The 19,200-nt window shown below is 42.4% G+C and overlaps 1 protein-coding gene across 1 annotated transcript; it reads left to right on the top strand.

Annotated features, from left to right (window-relative positions):
• Nucleotides 1-13,795: 13,795 nt before the first annotated feature.
• Nucleotides 13,796-18,886, top strand: LOC144891731 (uncharacterized). The gene is made up of 4 exons (XM_078775911.1): nucleotides 13,796-15,836; nucleotides 15,964-16,101; nucleotides 16,193-16,324; nucleotides 18,879-18,886. Exons 1-4 carry the CDS (start codon nucleotides 13,796-13,798, stop codon nucleotides 18,884-18,886), a joined length of 2,319 nt encoding a protein of 772 aa, XP_078632037.1.
• The last annotated feature ends 314 nt before the right edge of the window (nucleotides 18,887-19,200 follow it).

Genomic DNA, 19,200 nt, shown 5'->3' with positions numbered 1-19,200 from the left:
CATCACATGTGTTACACAGCTACATCACATGCCTTACACAGCCACATCACATGCCTTACACAGCCACTTCACTTACTTTACACGGCCACATCACATGCCTTACAAGGCAACATCACATGCATTACATGGCCACATCTCATGCTTTACACAGCCACATCACATGCCTTACACAGCCACATCACATGATTTACACAGCCACATCACATTACTTTACACAGCCACATCACATGCTTTACACAGACATCACATGCTTTACACAGCCACATCACATGCTTTACACAGCCACATCACATGCCTTACACTGCCACATCACATGCTTTACACAGCCACATCATATTACTTTACAGGGCCACATCACATGCTTTACATAGCCACATCACATGCCTTACAAGGCCACATCACATGACTTACACAGCCACATCACGTGTTACACAGCTACATCACATGCCTTACACAGCCACATAACATGCTTTAAACAGCCACTTCACTTACTTTACACGGCCACATCACATGCCTTACAAGGCAACATCACATGCATTACATGGCCACATCACATGCTTTACACAGCCACATCACATGCTTTACACAGCATCATCACATTACTTTACAGGGCCACATCACATGCTTTACATAGCCACATCACATGACTTACACGGCCACATCACATCATTTAAACAGCCACATCACATGTGTTACACAGCTACATCACATGCCTTACACAGCCACATCACATGCCGTACACAGCCACGTCACTGACTTTACACAGCCACATCACATGCCTTACAAGGCCACATCACATGCCTTACAAGGCCACATCACATGCTTTACACAGCCACATCACATTACTTTACAGGGCAACATCACATGCTTTACACAGCCATATCACATTACTTTACATGGCCACATCACATGCTTTACATAGCCACATCACATGTGTCACACAGCCACACCACATGCCTTACAAGGCCACATCACATGATTCACACAGCCACTTCACATGTGTTACACAGCTACATCACATGCTTTACACAACCACATCACATGCCTTACACAGCCACATCACATTACTTTACAGGGCCACATCACATGCCTTACAAGGCCACATCACATGCCTTACAAGGCCACATCACATGATTTACACAGCCACATCACATGCCTTACACAGCCACATCACTTACTTTACACAGCTACATCACATGCGTTACACAGCCACATCACATGTGTTATACAGTCAATCATGGCTTCCCATTTGCAAGGCATAGTTGCTTCCACAGGATCTACATACTTAAATTCTCGAAGTTGCATTTGTTGCTTAATGCCCCAATGTGTTCAGCGACAAGAGACATATATGAGTTAATATAAGGAGCTTAATATGGCACACACACATGAAGATGACTTAATATGTCACACACATGAGAATGACTTAATAAGGCACACACATGAGCATGACTTAATAAGGCACACACATGAGTATGTCTTAATACGGCACACACATGAGCATGACTTAATAAGGCACACACATGAGTATTTCTTAATACAGCACACGCATGAGTATGACTTAATAAGGCACACATATGAGCATGACATAATAAGGCACACACATGAGCATGACTTAATACGGCACATACATGAGCAGGACTTAATATGGCACACACATGAGTATGACTTAATAAGGCACACACATGAGCATGGCTTAATAAGGCACACACATGAGTATGACTTAATATGGCACACACATGAGCATGACTTAATATGGCACACACATGAGCATGACTTAATATAGCACACACATGAGTATGTCTTAATACGGCACAGGAATGAGCATGACTTAATATGGCACACACATGAGCATGACTTAATATGGCACACACATGAGTATGTCTTAATACGACACACGCATGAGTATGACTTAATATGGCACACACATGAGCATGACTTAATACGGCACACACATGAGTATGACTTAATATGGTACACACATGAGTATGTCTTAATACGGCACATACATGAGCATGACTTACTATGGCACACACATGAGCATGACTTAATATGGCACACACATGAGTATGTCTTAATATGGCACATGCATGAGCATGACTTACTATGGCACACACATGAGCATGACTTAATATGGCACACACACGAGTATGTCTTAATACGGCACACACATGAGTATGACTTAATATGGCACACACATGAGCATGACTTAATACGGCACACACATGAGTATGATTTAATAAGGCACACACATGAGCATGGCTTAATAAGGCACACACATGAGTATGACTTAATATGGCACACACATTAGCATGACTTAATATGGCACACACATGAGTATGTCTTAATACGGCACACGCATGAGTATGACTTAATATGGCACACACATGAGCATGACTTAATACGGCACACACATGAGTATGACTTAATATGGCACACACATGAGTATGTCTTAATATGGCATATGCATGAGCATGACTTAATATGGCACACACATGAGTATGTCTTAAAACGGCACATGCATGAGCATGACTTACTATGGCACACACATGAGCATGACTTAATATGGCACACACATGAGCATGACTTAATATGGCACACACATGAGCATGACTTAATACGGCACACGCATGAGCATGACTTAATATGGCACACACTTGAATATGATATAATATCGCACAAGTAAAAACTCTTTGTCCAATCGTGCTTTGTAATTATTCATAATGTAGCACTCCCACCTACTGCATGTAGTGTTAATTATTCAATGAATCCCAAGCAGGGAATTTGGCCAGGGTATCAACATACAATGGGCCTGGTGTTGGCTTAATGGTTAAGGTGTTTGGCTTTAGAGTTTAGATCATAGTGTAAGGTATCTCGACAGACTACGATTGATTGTTGCACATTTATTGACGCTGCAGATACAGGCCCGATTCACCCCAGCGCCGTCTGAGCTGAGCCATAACTTCCGGAAACGGAAATAAACCCGCGGTCACGGTGTCGGAATAAAACGAGGAATATTTGCACCTTCATACATGACATCCTCCCTTTTAAGCCCAAAATTACCAAGAGCAATACGTACTAGATGTCCAAAATTGACATTCCAAAAGCAACATTATTTTCCAAAAACATGTGAAAATATGTGTGCAAACGATTATGAAAATAATGAAAATCCGTGAAAATAGAACATGTGTCAATGTGAAAATAGAACATGTGTTAACGTGAAAATAGAACATGTGTCAACGTGAAAATAGAACATGTATCAACGTGAAAATAGAACATGTGTCAACGTGAAAATAGAACATGTGTCAACGTGAAAATAGAACATGTGTCAACGTGAAAATAGAACATGTGTCAACGTGAAAATAGAATATGTGTCAACGTGAAAATAGAACATGTGTCAACGTGAAAATAGAACATGTGTCAATGTGAAAATAGAACATGCGTCAACTTGAAAAAAGAACATGTGTCAACGTGAAAAAAGAACATGTGTCAACGTGAAAATAGAACATGTGTCAACGTGAAAATAGAACATGTGTCAACGTGAAAATAGAACATGTGTCAACGTGAAAATAGAACATGTGTCAACGTGAATTTAGAACATGTGTCAACGTGAAAATAGAACACGTGTCAACATGAAAATAGAACATGTGTCAACGTGAAAATAGAACATGTGTCAACGTGAAAATAGAACATGTGTTAACGTGAAAATAGAACATGTGTCAACGTGAAAATAGAACATGTATCAACGTGAAAATAGAACATGTGTCAACGTGAAAATAGAACATGTGTCAACGTGAAAATAGAACATGTGTCAACGTGAAAATAGAACATGTGTCAACGTGAAAATAGAATATGTGTCAACGTGAAAATAGAACATGTGTCAACGTGAAAATAGAATATGTGTCAACGTGAAAATAGAACATGTGTCAACGTGAATTTAGAACATGTGTCAACGTGAAAATAGAACACGTGTCAACGTGAAAATAGAACATGTGTCAACGTGAAAATAGAACATGTGTCAACGTGAAAATAGAACATGTGTTAACGTGAAAATAGAACATGTGTCAACGTGAAAATAGAACATGTATCAACGTGAAAATAGAACATGTGTCAACGTGAAAATAGAACATGTGTCAACGTGAAAATAGAACATGTGTCAACGTGAAAATAGAACATGTGTCAACGTGAAAATAGAATATGTGTCAATGTGAAAATAGAACATGTGTCAACGTGAAAATAGAACATGTGTCAATGTGAAAATAGAACATGTGTCAACATGAAAAAGAACATGTGTCAACGTGAAAAAAGAACATGTGTCAACGTGAAAATAGAACATGTGTCAACGTGAAAATAGAACATGTGTCAACGTGAAAATAGAACATGTGTCAACGTGAAAATAGAACATGTGTCAACGTGAATTTAGAACATGTGTCAACGTGAAAATAGAACACGTGTCAACATGAAAATAGAACATGTGTCAACGTGAAAATAGAACACGTGTCAACATGAAAATAGAACATGTGTCAACGTGAAAATAGAACATGTGTCAACGTGAAAATAGAACATGTGTCAACGTGAAAATAGAACATGTCAACGTGAAAATAGAACATGTGTCAACGTGAAAATAGAACATGTGTCAACGTGAAAATAGAACATGTGTCAACGTGAAAATAGAACATGTGTCAACGTGAAAATAGAACATGTGCCAACGTGAAAATAGAACATGTGTCAACGTGAAAATAGAACATGTGTCAACGTGAAAATAGAACATATGTCAACGTGAAAAAAGAACATGTGTCAACGTGAAAATAGAACATGTGTCAACGCGAAAATAGAACATGTGTCAACGTGCAAAAAAGAACATGTGTCAACGTGAAAATAGAACATGTGTCAACGCGAAAATAGAACATGTGTCAACGTGAAAATAGAACATGTGTCAACGTGAAAATAGAACATGTGTCAACGTGAAAATAGAACATGTGTCAACGTGAATTTAGAACATGTGTCAACGTGAAAATAGAACACATGTCAACATGAAAATAGAACATGTATCAACGTGAAAATAGAACATGTCAACGTGAAAATAGAACATGTGTCAACGTGAAAATAGAACATGTCAACGTGAAAAAAGAACATGTGTCAACGTGAAAATAGAACATGTGTCAACGTGAAAATAGAACATGTGTCAACGTGAAAATAGAACATGTGTCAACGTGAAAATAGAACATGTGTCAACGTGAAAATAGAACATGTGTCAACGTGAAAATAGAACATGTGTCAACGTGAAAATAGAACATGTGTCAACGTGAAAAAAGAACATGTGTCAACGTGAAAATAGAACATGTGTCGACGTGAAAATAGAACATGTGTCAACGAGAAAATAGAACATGTGTCAACGTGAAAATAGAACATGTGTCAACGTGAAAATATAACATGTGTCAACGTGAAAAAAAAACATGTGTCAATGTGAAAATAGAACATGTGTCAACGTGTAAATAGAACATGTGTCAACGTGAAAATAGAACATGTGTCAATGTGAAAATAGAACATGTGTCAACGTGAAAATATAACATGTGTCAACGTGAAAATAGAACATGTGTCAACGTGAAAATAGAACATGTGTCAACGTGAAAATAGAACATGGGTCAACGTGAAAATAGAACATGTGTCAACGTGAAAATAGAACATGTGTCAACGTGAAAATAGAACATGTGTCAACGTGAAAATAGAACATGTGTCAACGTGAAAATAGAACATGTGTCAACGTGAAAAAAAACATGTGTCAATGTGAAAATAGAACATGTGTCAACGTGTAAATAGAACATGTGTCAACGTGAAAATAGAACATGTGTCAATGTGAAAATAGAACATGTGTCAACGTGAAAATATAACATGTGTCAACGTGAAAATAGAACATGTGTCAACGTGAAAATAGAACATGGGTCAACGTGAAAATAGAACATGTGTCAACGTGAAAATAGAACATGTGTCAACGTGAAAATAGAACATGTGTCAACGTGAAAATAGAACATGTGTCAACGTGAAAATAGAACATGTTCAAAGATTCAACCGGTCGGGTGCTTTTCTCTCGCACATTGAGCGTCACAGTGTACGAGTGGATACAGAGTCCGAGGTGATCCCTTTGGTCTCCATGAAGGGTGGAGCGTTCGCAGAGGTTTTCGGGGCATCCGAGCCGGCTGAAGCGGCCACGACGATCTCCGGCAGTGGTGAGTCGAACTGTTGTCCTGACTGTGACGATGCTGCAGGCTCTATTGACTCACAGTGACTGTAGGTTATGTGGTCCTTATGTCGACGAATTTCGCGGCCGTCCTGCAGGTGAATCACGCAGGACAGTGGACCTGGCTTCTCGATGATGTCCCCCGGTAGCCACGTCGCCCCTGCACCAAAATTTCGGGCAAACACTGGATCTCCAATGTTGATACATCGACTGTTGGACGTCTTATCGTGCACCAACTTTTGATTAAGCTGGCTCTGATAAACATTTGATGACATGTCCAGTTTGAGATTGTCAAGTGTCGATCTCAAGTGTCGTTTCATCAATAACTCAGACGGAGCTGCACCGGTTGTTGATTGTGGCGTGATGCGGTATTTGAACAGGAGACGAGAAAGCTTTGTTTCCAGGGTTCCCTCCTGAAGTTTCTGCAATCCGGATTTGATGATTCCCACGGATCGTTCGGCCAAGCCATTTGAAGCCTGGTGATGTGGGCTGACAAACTTATGTTTGATGCCGTTCCGACGTGTGAACTCGGCAAACTCGGAACTGGAAAAACACGAACCGTTATCACTCACGATCATCCTGGGCAGACCATGAGTGGCGAAACAGCGTCTGAGTCTTTCGATGACAATGGCTGACGTAGTACCACCACGGAGGTATATAATAAACTGGAGAGCCAATGACGGCTGTCGGCTGAAGCTAGCGGAAGTTGCTTGGCGGCCATATTGGGAAGCCGATTGTGACATTCGTCCACATCCATCAGGGCAAGTAATACAATACACCGGACTCGAACATGCAACTAAATTGGAAGTTTATTGTTCAATAGTTGTTATTTTTCCTTAGCTATCTGATGCCAATAACTGCAAATGAGGGTTGTATAAATTACAGCACTAGGTGGTTTGCCATTGCCTTCCCACTTCGCAGTAGCAGTAGGTAGGGCAGGAAGTTGTTCAGGGTCCTGGTACGAATCCCGATCCTGGTATTTCACGGGCAGGGCGACTGATCATCCTGGCGAACGTTAAGCCGGCTGTCTTGTCTGCTAGTGAAGGAGCTGGGGCTCCCACGTCGATCGGGGAATCGGAATCGGGGAATGGAAGCTGAATGACAGTTGGAAAGTGCCTGTAGCATACTTTATGATAAATGGATTGTCGGGGAAGGAACAGGCGAATTTGGTGACACAATGTCTACTAAAATTGCATGATATCGGTGCAGAGGTGGTTTCCTTAACTTGCGATGGACCGTCCGCTCATTTGACAATGTTACGTGAGCTAGGTGCCGACATCACGCCGCAGAATGTGAAACCAACATTTCCCCACCCAGCAAATCCCGAAAAGAAAATTTGTGTTGTACTCGATGCATGTCACATGCTTAAACTTGCAAGAAACTGTCTTGGATCCATGAAAATGATGGAGGATGGCAACAAAAAAGTCATCGCGTGGAAATACATCCAGGCACTCTTTGATCTGCAGAAGAGGGAAGGCTTGCGTCTGGGAAATAAGCTCTCCCGGAAACACATCGAGTGGAAGAGCAATGTCATGAAGGTGGACACAGCCGCTCAGACATTGAGCACTAGTGTGGCAGATGCAATTCGGTTTTGCAGGGACACTTTGCAACTATCAGAATTTCAGGGCAGTGAGGCTACCTGCCAATACATTGAAACATTGGACAAACTGTTTGACATTCTAAATTCTCGCAATCCATTGGCACGAAACTACAAGGCACCACTCATGACATCACGAGAAGGACTTTTCCTGCCATTCCTGGATACTGCCTACAGTTACTTGTCCAACATCAAAAACATGAATGGTCAAGTTATGACCAATACGCGTTTGAAAACCCCCTTCATTGGTTTCATGATCTGCATAGAGAGTGTCAAAATTTTGTATTTCACATATGTCAAACCTGCCTCATCTCCCCTGCGATACCTGCTCACGTACAAAATGAGCCAAGACCACATTGAACTTTTCTTTGGAGCGGTCCGCATTGCATGTGGAAGTGGGAATAACCCAACGGCCCGGCAGTTTGTTGCCGCATATAAGCGCCTCTTGATGCGACATGACATCAAGTCTGCAAGTGGGAACTGTTCTGCACAGGACTCAACCAGAATCCTGAATGCGGCTTCCTTCAAGTGCGTTGCAAAGCAGGCTGTGCCTGACGAGAGTCACGACATGTTGGTGGCCAGACGATACGACCTGGAGTTGAGATCGCCGGCAAAAGAGGACCACGACTATGCGGATATTCCAAATTTTGAGCAACTTTCCATCTTTACAGAGTCATGTGTTGGCTATATTGCCGGCTATGTGGTGAGGATGGTGAGGAAGACTCTGAAGTGTAGCCAATGTCTTTCTGCATTGACCAGTAACAACGAAGAATGGCAAACCACACCAATGTACAGCCTGATTGTTACCAAGAACAGGGGTGGCCTCATAGTTCCCTCGCACAGTGTTGTTCGTGTCTGTGAGGCGACTGAACGCTGTGTCAAGAGGCTCCTGGCTGTAAGCAATGGCAAAATGCCTCGTGAAAGTGGGATAAGAGTGGCAATTTCCACTTCTGTCCTTTCTGAGGTCGGTCGGTCTACATTTGCTTCCTTGGATCGGCACATGTTTGACTGTGAGGCAGACAGCAACCATGTGTTTGCTTTAATACATTCTGTATCACAATCATACAGCAAGATACGTTTCCATCATGTTGTGAGAACACTCGATGATGACATGAAGGAAGAGCGCATCAGGAAAAAATATTGCAAACTGGTCCTGTTTGCTCACCAGTGAGGCAACACCAGAGCAAGCTGAAATATAAGAGCGACCTCATCTCTACATGGTGTGGGTGTGTTTTGTGGGTTAACTGTGAATTGTGTGGGTTAACTACATGACAGCGTTTCATGTCATTTATGTGACTGACTCACTGTTGATGTGTTGCTGACCCATGTCAGTGTAGAATAAACTCTGGTTATCATTATATCTGCGTGGTTTCTAACATCTCGGTAATAGAAACATACACATCTTAGTTACAATATAATGACTGAATTAAGTAACATCATATAACATGACAACAAATCAGATCTTTATATTGAGGAATATTATAGAACAAGCCAAAGAATGGCAAACGACGATGTACCTCAATTTTATAGATTTCTAGAAAGCTTTCGACTCCTTGCCCAGAGAAAGTCTGGGTCATAATGAAGAAATACAGCATACCTGGAAAATTAGTGAACCTTGTAAAAGCCCTTTACCAAGACTTTCAATGTGCGGTCGTCGACCAAGATGAAACAACAGAATGGTTCAAGGTGAAGACAGGAGTTAAACAGGGGTGTAACATGTCAGGATTCTTATTCCTACTAGTGGGTGATTGGGTCATGAGAAGAACGATAAAGAACACCGAGCGGTAATTTTGGGCACTTTTTTTTCAAACAAGCTCTAAACCATTGGATTCCCCAGGAAAAATGCGTCTAGAACCAACTTCAAACTTAATGAACACCATTTCCTTAAAGAACGGGATTCTGAGCCCGAATATCAGTTCAAATATTAGTATTCTATATTAATTAAATAGTCGGCGGTCCTAAAATTCGCTCCAGCTGCATCATCAGTGCGCCACGCCTTTGCTTTGACAGGCTTTGTTTACAAAACGATCGGCTTCCCAATATGGCCGCCAGACTATTTCCGGTGGCTTCACGGCGGCTAATGCTGCGAGGTGGCCAATTGGCTCTCCATATTATATACCTCCGTGAGTACCACGCGTCACATAGGCATCGATCCATTTTGTGTGCGCGTCCGTAATTATTAGAATCATGCTGCCGTTAATAGGCCCGGCATAATCGAGATGTAGGCGATGCCATGGTTCGCTGGGCCATTCCCAGGGATGCAGTGGCGCTTTCGCAGGTGTATTCCGGGTGCTCTGGCAGGGGTAACAATGTCGAACATGATGTTCGATATCAGCATCAAGATTCGGCCACCACACATAGTTTTTAACGAGTGACTTCATCTCACAATCCCGGGGTGACAGTCATGGATTTCATCCATGACCCTGGAATGCAGATTTTCCGGGATCACGACACGACATCGCCAGAGTAGGCAACCATTTTCCACGCTGAGTTCGTTTTTACGTGCTTTAAAAGCCGCAAAATCTGGGTCACCCTCAGGTAGCAAATGCCATCCAAGCTGTACAGCCTGGACAGTTCTGGACAGAACGGGGTCTCGTCGAGTATGAGTGCGGATCTGGCCGGAATCGACAGCACAATCTTCCAGATGATCCATCAGTGCGATAATGGATCCTGGTGTAGTCGAATCATCAACGGATTCTGGAAGGGATAACCGACTCATGGCATCTGCATTTGTGATGGACGAACCAGGCTTATAACATATGGTGTTTTCATAAGCAGCGAGAAACAGGGACCAGCGGACGATCCTGGGCGGTAGTGTGTCAGACGTCGCCTTAGTTGGACCAAACAGACTGATAGAGCTACTAGACAGGTCCATGCCAGGCAGAAATGGCGCCGTTTTCCAGTCAAGGTTTTCTCAGTGGATTTATATACTTTTGATCATACTCTGTCGAATAAGCTTGTGGGCCACCCTGAAATTTGCCTCAAATCCAAGATGGCGGCCAAAAATCCAAAATGGCCACCAGAATAGCTAAAATAGTATTTCTGAGAGTTGCTTTTACCCATAGATGATTTTTTTTCAACTGATTGTGGCCTATTATGATAAAGAAAGATAACTCAGTCATAACTCAGCCATAAAAATTAACAATCGGTACTTTATTAACAAAATGGCCGCCGGGCAACTTCCGTATTACGGAAACTGCTATAACTTCAGTTCCGAGTGTGATATGATTATAATTTTGGTGTCCAGTCATATGTTTTTGGGGTCAAGGAATCCATATTTGTACTTTTTATTTCAGTGAAATATATATTACAATACATTTTGATTCAATTTCTTGGTTTCCATTTCAGATTCCTTGAATCCGGATGCAAAGAAATGATTCCATGAATGCGGACGCAAAGAAATGATTCCATGAATCCTGGCTTAGCAGATACAGTGAATCCTCATAAAATTACTACATAAAGACAAAACTTTTTTGGCACAGGAGAAAAGGGTTGCACAATGGCATCCACGCCGATTTTGAGTTTAGCAAGGGGCGACAAACCGTTGTGCTGCCTCTGTAATGAAACTATTAAGGACGTTGAGTCAGCTTATAATATGACTGAGGAGGGATTGCAGTCTATTCAAGAATTAGCGGGAAGATGGGTTAAAGTTGACAAGAGTCTGTGTACTCAGGCACCATATGCTGAATTTCAATCAGCCGCTGTGAGACTATCTAGTGCAGGCCATGATGTCAAGATTCATGAGAACTGTAGAATCACATTTCGGAACAGAATTGCCCGAAAGGAAGCCCAGTCTCGCAAACTTCCCGTTTCCAGTTCAGAGAATATTCATGAGTCGAATGAACCAGTTGCTGCTCCCGCGTATAGGATACGCAGGGGGTCACTTGAGAAAAAGCAAATCTGTTTCGTGTGCAACGTGGATACGAAAGATGACAGTAAACCGTACAATAGTGGTGGTCTTGGTAGATGCTCCGAGAAGAATGCTGTCAGTAAAGTAGAACGTTCAAAGGACATGAAAATCAAAGATGAAGGAGATAAGTTCCATGATGCAGCGAAGCGACTCGATGTTATTCTGAGTGGAGCATCATATGACATGTTTGCAGTTGATGTGTACTATCATAAAAGTTGTTATGACAATTTTACCTATGCATATGATAGAAAGTTGCTGTCAGCGGATGCAGCAGAGAAGGATAGATTAGCTACCGAGGTTATGGACAGCTTTTTCAAACTGTTTCACCGCATGGTAGTCAAGGATCAAAAGGCGTATTTCCTGAGAGAATTGATTGAGGACATAAAGGAGATCAGTGAAGACAATGAACTTGAGGACCCTCCGATTTCAAAAACCTGCATGTTGAAAAAACGACTGACTGAGAAATTTGGTGACGCCATCGACTTCCACTTGTTTGGGAACCGGCTAGTTGTCCATTCCACTGCGGTCAATCCGATATCGTATTCTGCGGCTACAATTGAAGGAAATGGTCTACGTGAATCTGATTTGACAATAGCATTTTCAAAGCTGATTCGTCGTAAACTTTCACAGAGGTATGATATCAAATGGCCCCTTGAACCAGATGAGCTGTTTGATCTACTCGATAGTCACAGACCTCTTCACTGTATCTTCAATGCCATTTCTTGGTCAATCAATCCCAGGAGATCTACAAACGCATTTGGGTATGCTACGGCTACAAGCAACGCTGAAGCGGAGAAAATTTCAGCTATAACTCAGAGCTGGGAAAAAATGGTCAAAGGTGAGCGATCACCATTAGGAACTGCTTTGAGTTTGACCATACATAGAATCACTGGTAGCAAAGAGGCAACTACTCTCTTGAATCGATGTGGCGTTGGAATACCATACACAGATGTCCGTGACTTGAACAATAATTGGGCAAAGTCCATCAGCATGGAGCACAAGAAGATGCTACCTCCAGGTTTCGTCAAGGGTCGAAGTGTACATATAACATTTGATAACTCGGATGGTAAACAGCAGACGCTGACGGGAGCCCAAACTACTCATCACACAACTGGTACAATATTCCAGGCTGTACATGCTGATGATACCGCCGCTGGCAACACTTCAAAACTTAAACAGTCCAATATCATTGAGCAAGAGGAGCCTGACTATGGAGCATCCAAAATCCCTAAGAAAAGAGCACCCCCTCCATCCTTTCCCGACTTCAATGATGACTACAGAGATTCACAAGTGTTACACGATGCTCTGGAACGGAATATTGCTTGGGTTCTCGTTGGTACTGTTGGTGACGACTGCCTAGAAGAATACTTTCCTGAGATTGATAAAGACGTGCTGGGACCTGTAGGTTCTTGGACTTCATTCATGAAAACTGTGACTGATTGCTCCACTACAAAGTGCAAGTTGGAGTATCTTCCTGTCGTTCCATTGCCCCCGGGAGACAATGTGATTAAATGGTACATGGACATGATAGTACAGATTGCTGAAGATCTTGAACTGGACTATATTTTTGCACATGCAGATGAGGCAATCAACAGCAAAATGTTGATCATTTCATGGCTATATCAGCATCAGGAGAGGTATGACAAAATAATACCACTCATGGGAGGATTCCATACCATTCTGGTGAACCTCAAGATTCTCTTCAAGAAGTATGGATGTCTTGGTTTGAAGGACTGGTGGGTAGATGCCGGAGCTATTGCCGATGGTTCTGTTGCTCAAGCATTTGAAGGACGTCACTACGCAAGAAGCATTCGTCTACACAAACAGTCATTTGAGGCCCTACTGAGGCACAGGATGAAATCACAAGATGTTGCTTCCATATTGGACGAGTATACGAGAGAAGTGGTCGCCAACCTCAGGTTCAATCCAAATAAGACAAGTCTTGAATCAGTTCTGCAGTTACCTATTTTCAAGGACATCTGTACCATTACTGATGCAATCAGCAGGAACTCAGGCCAAAATGATAGCAGAATATCTTAAGGACGTATCAGCAATGTTGTGCCTCATAGCAGCTGTAAGGGAGAAGAGCATTGAAACACACCTGGCAGCAGAGAGAACGCTTCTTCCAAAGTGCTTTGCTTTCGGGCACATCAACTATGCTAGGTACCTGACATTCCAACACGTCAATCTCCAAAATCTGAAGGTGAATCACAAAGATGCCTGGGATGATCTGTTGCAAAATGGATTCGGAGGGTCGATGACTGGCGAGCCCTTTTCTACGATCCATGGGGACTTGATCACTGAGACCACAATCAACAGAGAGGTTAAAGTCCGGGGTGGTCCAATGCAAGGCGGTTACAGTACCAGCAAGCAGACAACAGATGCGTTCATAAAAACGAGTCACTTAATGGCAAAGCTCAGAGGAAGATTGAAGGAAAGGTTGCATATCCTGACCTCTTCAACTCACAAGGAAACAACAATAGGGGCACGGAGGCAGCATGACAACATGGTTCACAACCTAGTCATCCAATTGGATAAGTACTTTGACCCTTTTCTGATTGGTTCTGCACGTCACATGAAAACTGGAGTGGAAATTAACCAAGGTATTGTCAGTGGATTGTTGTCATCAACCGAAGCAGGAGAGAAACAATTCCAAGACTTTGTTAACCTTAGACTCAAGGCTACTGGAGAAGGCAGAATGAACATTTTTGACAGGATTGTGAATCTCAAGATCAAAACGGGCATGGAGAAGGTCAAGAAAAATCCAAAGGCAGTGAACGTTCTCAAGGAGGATCGACAAGCATTTGGTGTGTTGGTAGGAAAGGCAACTACCCCTGAAGAGGCACATTCACACCCCCTGACAACTATTCCACTTGCCCTTGCCACACCAGAACGAGACATTCGACAAGGTTCTAAAGCAGCGCTGAGGAACTACCTTATTGAGGAATCTTCATCAACTACAGAGGAACCGCCAAATAGAAGCAACTGGCTGATTGACGGAATGGCAGCTGTAAAGTCAATCCCGGCTCAACAGACTTGGGGAGAATACACTGATGCCCTATTGAAATTCTGCATGCCACCAAGCCAGTCAAACCCAAAACAGCTTGGGATCATATTTGATTCCTACTGTACGTCCACTACAAAGGAGTTAACCCAACGACGCCGAGGGATCTCTGGTAGAAGAACCCACATCACAAGCCCCGAGCAGAGTATGCCCAGAGGCAAAGATTGGGACGCATTTCTGCATAATGCTGAAAACAAGACTGAGCTGATTAAATTTATGGTCACTTACTTCAAAAGTGATTCAGTCAGATCGAAACTCAGAATTCCACTCACCGTGACAGAGGAACAGAATACATGGTTGATCACGCAAACTAAGTTTGAACAACTTGAATCCTGCAACCATCATGAGGCTGACACCAGGCTTGTTCTTCATGCAAGCAAGTGCGAAGGTCCGGTTGTGATTAAGGCTTCAGATACAGATGTACTGATCCTCTTGAGCTATGCCTATTCTGTCTGCAAACCACCACAAGACTGGTTCATGAAGATTGACCATCGGTACGTCAGTGTCAAGAAACTAACGACTCATTTTGGAGATGAAGTGTGTCAAACTCTCCCAGCATATCATAGCATTACTGGATGTGACACGACATCATTCCCATTTCGCATCGGCAAAATCAAGCCATTGAAGAAGATGTTGAAACAAGAGAAATCCCATCTACTCTCTCAGCTGGGCAGATCAAATCAATCTTTTCAAGATGCTACCAGTGCTAAATGCTTCTTCAGAACCTGCATGTATTCTGGAAGTGAACAAGAAAGCTTTGTTGAAACAAGGATCCGAACGTACAACACTCAAAAGGTGAAATCTAGTTCCAGCATCCTTCCAGACGAGAGTAGCACCAATGAACACCTCAAGAGGAGTGACCTTCAGGCATGGGTGTGGTACCAGTGTCTCAAGCAAAACATTGAGTATCCTTCTATCACTGACAGAGGATGGGAAAATACAGATGATGGTATCAGGCCAATATGGTTTACCTGCCCGCAACTCCCTCCAAGCCTCTCCAAGAAAAAGAGCAAGAAAGGACAAATTCAAAGTAAGTATACTAAAAATATATCATTACTTTGATCATTGCTTTTCGTTCCTGTCATAAAGTTCCTCCAATGTATTCCCACTGGCAGTGCATTCATCCAGATTAAATATGTGTAACCTTCCACTTACAGGTCTCGCGGAGTATGATGCAGATTTAGAAGATGCAGTAGAAGAGAGAAGCCAGCCTTCAAGGAAGAAGAGACACAGGAATACAAGCAGAAAACATGTACAAGACAGTGAAGTTCACTGTAGAGAAAGAGAAAAGCAAGGTAGATAAGTCCAAAATGCAATCGTAATTTTGTTATTTTTATATGATTTACTGTTTTGAATCCCGACTATATCCATTCACATTTTTTATAGGTATCGGTGGGGCAGAAGAAAGAGCAGAAGAATCTGAAGTTGATGAAGAGTACCAAGGAGATGGGGAAAATTCGGAGAGCACCATGGAACAACTTTCTTCGGATACTTGTGGACTTTATTCAGACTTTCAGAGTGAAGAGAGTGATCTTGATCTTGATCTTAGTAACTGAGGATTATGTGCCTTTTGAACAACATATTTTTCCCAAAGCATAACCAAAGCCGGGGATCATATTGAATGGGAATTCAGATACATTTTATAAACCTGTGTAGGTTGGTAGACGAAGCAAAACTGACTAGGAGCCGTTCAGCGGCAGCCATCTTGGATTTATTGTTCATCCATGATTTAGGGGATGATCTATTGAGCTAGTGTCATGATAAACCAACTAAATGGATAACCAGACTTTGGAAACCAAGAAATTGAATCAAAATGTATTGTAATATATATTATGGAGCACAAGACATGACTGAATCTGCCACATCGGTGGCCAGTATTGGCAGCCATCTTAGATTTCTTTATGAACCAATGATTTCACTGAAATAAAAAGTACAAATATGGATTCCTTGACCCCAAAAACATATGACTGGACACCAAAATTATAATCATATCACACTCGGAACTGAAGTTATAGCAGTTTCCGTAATACGGAAGTTGCCCGGCGGCCATTTTGTTAATAAAGTACCGATTGTTAATTTTTATGGCTGAGTTATGACTGAGTTATCTTTCTTTATCATAATAGGCCACAATCAGTTGAAAAAAAATCATCTATGGGTAAAAGCAACTCTCAGAAATACTATTTTAGCTATTCTGGTGGCCATTTTGGATTTTTGGCCGCCATCTTGGATTTGAGGCAAATTTCAGGGTGGCCCACAAGCTTATTCGACAGAGTATGATCAAAAGTATATAAATCCACTGAGAAAACCTTGACTGGAAAACGGCGCCATTTCTGCCTGGCATGGACCTGTCTATACATATGCTCTTTACACGCATGTGTCAACGTGAAAAAAGAACGTGTCAACGTGAAAATAGAACATGTGTCAACGTGAAAATAGAACGTGTGTCAACGTGAAAATAGAACATGTTCAAAGATTCAACCAGTCGGGTGCTTTTCTCTCGCACATTGAGCGTCACGGTGTACGAACATGTATGTCTTTTGGTACTTGGTCTTTTGGGTATTTTGGGTCTTTTGGATATTTTGGGTATTTTGAGTCTTCAGGGTATTTTGGGTCCTCATGGACTTTTGGGTCTTTTGGGTCCTCGGGATCTTTTGGGTCTTCTGGTTGATTTGGGTCTTTTGGGTATTTTGGATATTTTGTGTCTTTTGGATATTTTGGGTCTTTTGGGTCATTTTGGTCTTTTGGGTCATCAGGGACTTTTAGGTCTTCTGGGTCTTCGGGTTATTTTGGGTCTTTGGGGTCTTTTGGGTCTTCGGGATGTTTTGGGTCTTTGGGGTATTTGGGGGTATTTGGGGTCTTTGGGCCCATTCGGGGTCTTCATGGTATTTGGGGGTATTCAGTGTCTTTTGGATCTTCAGGGTCATTAACGGCCTTTGTGTTCTTCAGGGTGTTTTGGGTCTTCGGGGTCTTCCTGGTCTTTTGGGTCTTTGGGGTGTTTTGGGGGTATTCACGGCATTTTGGGTCTTCAGGGGCTTTTGGATCTTATGGGTCTTTTGGTTTCTCTGAGTCTTTAAGAATATTTTGGGTATTTGAGGTGTTTTGGGTATTTAGGGTCTTTTAGGTCTTCGGTGTCTTTTGGGTCTTCAGGCTGTTTTGGGTTTTCCGGGTCTTTGGGGTCTTCGGGGCAATTTGGGTCTACAGGGTCTTTTGGATACTCTGGGCCGTTAAGGGTATTTTGGGTCTTTGGGGTGTTTTGGGTCTTCGGGGTCTTTTGGGTCCTCTGAGTCTTTAAGAATATTTTGTGTCTTCAGGGTGTTTTGGGTCTTCAGGGTCTTTTGGGTCTTCCATGTATTTTGGGTCTTTGGGGTGTTTTGGGTCTTCGGGGTCTTTGGGGTGTTTTTGGGTCTTTGGGGTCTTCCTGGTATTTTGGGTATTTGGGGTGTTTTGGGTCTTTGGGGTCTTCTGGGTCATTGGGGTATTTTGGGTCTTCAGGGTGTTTTGGGTCTTCAGGGTATTTTGGGTCTTTGGGGTCTTCTGAGTCATTGGGGTATTTTGGGTCTTCAGGGTGTTTTGGGTCTTCAGGGTATTTTGGATCCTCTGGGGCTTTAAGGGTATTTTGGGTCGTTGGGGTGTTTTGGGTCTTCAGGGTCTTTAGGTTCCTCTGAGTCTTTAATTTTTTTTTGGGTCTTCAGGGTGTTTTGGGTCTTCATGGTCTTTGGGGTGTTTTGGGTCTTTGGGGTGTTTTTGGGTCTTTGGGGTGTTTTGGGTCTTTGGGGTGTTTTGGGTCTTTGGGGTATTTTGGGTCTTTGGGGTATAAAATCCGATAAAATTGGAGTATTTTAGGCCTTCATCGTCTTTGGTGTCTTCAGGGTATTTTGGGTGTTCAGGTTCTTTTGGGTTTTCAGGGTCTTTTGGGTCTTCGGGTTTTTGGTGGTTTTAGGTCTTTGGGGTATTTTGGGTCTTCAAGGTATTTTGGATCCTCTGGGCCTTTAAGGGTATTTTGGGTCTTTGGGGTGTTTTGGGTCTTTGGGGTATTTTGGTTCCTCTTACATTTGTCTTACATTGTCCAAAGGGTCTTAAAAAGTCAATAGGTCTGAAAAATGTCTCAAAAGGGTTGAAATGGGTATGAAAGGGTCTAAAAGGTGTAAAGGTCAAAGGGGTGTAAAATTTCTAAGGGGTGTACAGTGGTGTAAAGGGTCTAAAGAGGTCTAAGGTGTGTAAAGGGTTAAAAGGGGTCTAAAGGCGTTTTAAGGAGTGTAAAGGGTTGAAGGGATCTAAGGGGTGTAAAGGGTCAAAGGGATCTAAGGGGGTGTAAAGGGTCAAATAAGTATTAGGGGTGTAAAGGGTCAAAGGGGTCTAAGGGGATATAAAGGGTCAAAGGGGTCAAGGAGTCT

This window comes from Myxine glutinosa, chromosome 1, assembly GCF_964187855.1.
Source record: "Myxine glutinosa chromosome 1, kmMyxGlut1.1, whole genome shotgun sequence".
In the NCBI taxonomy this organism is placed as follows: Eukaryota; Metazoa; Chordata; class Myxini; order Myxiniformes; family Myxinidae; genus Myxine; species Myxine glutinosa.
Note: the sequence above shows the minus strand (reverse complement) of the source record. Positions and strands in the feature narration are given on the sequence as shown.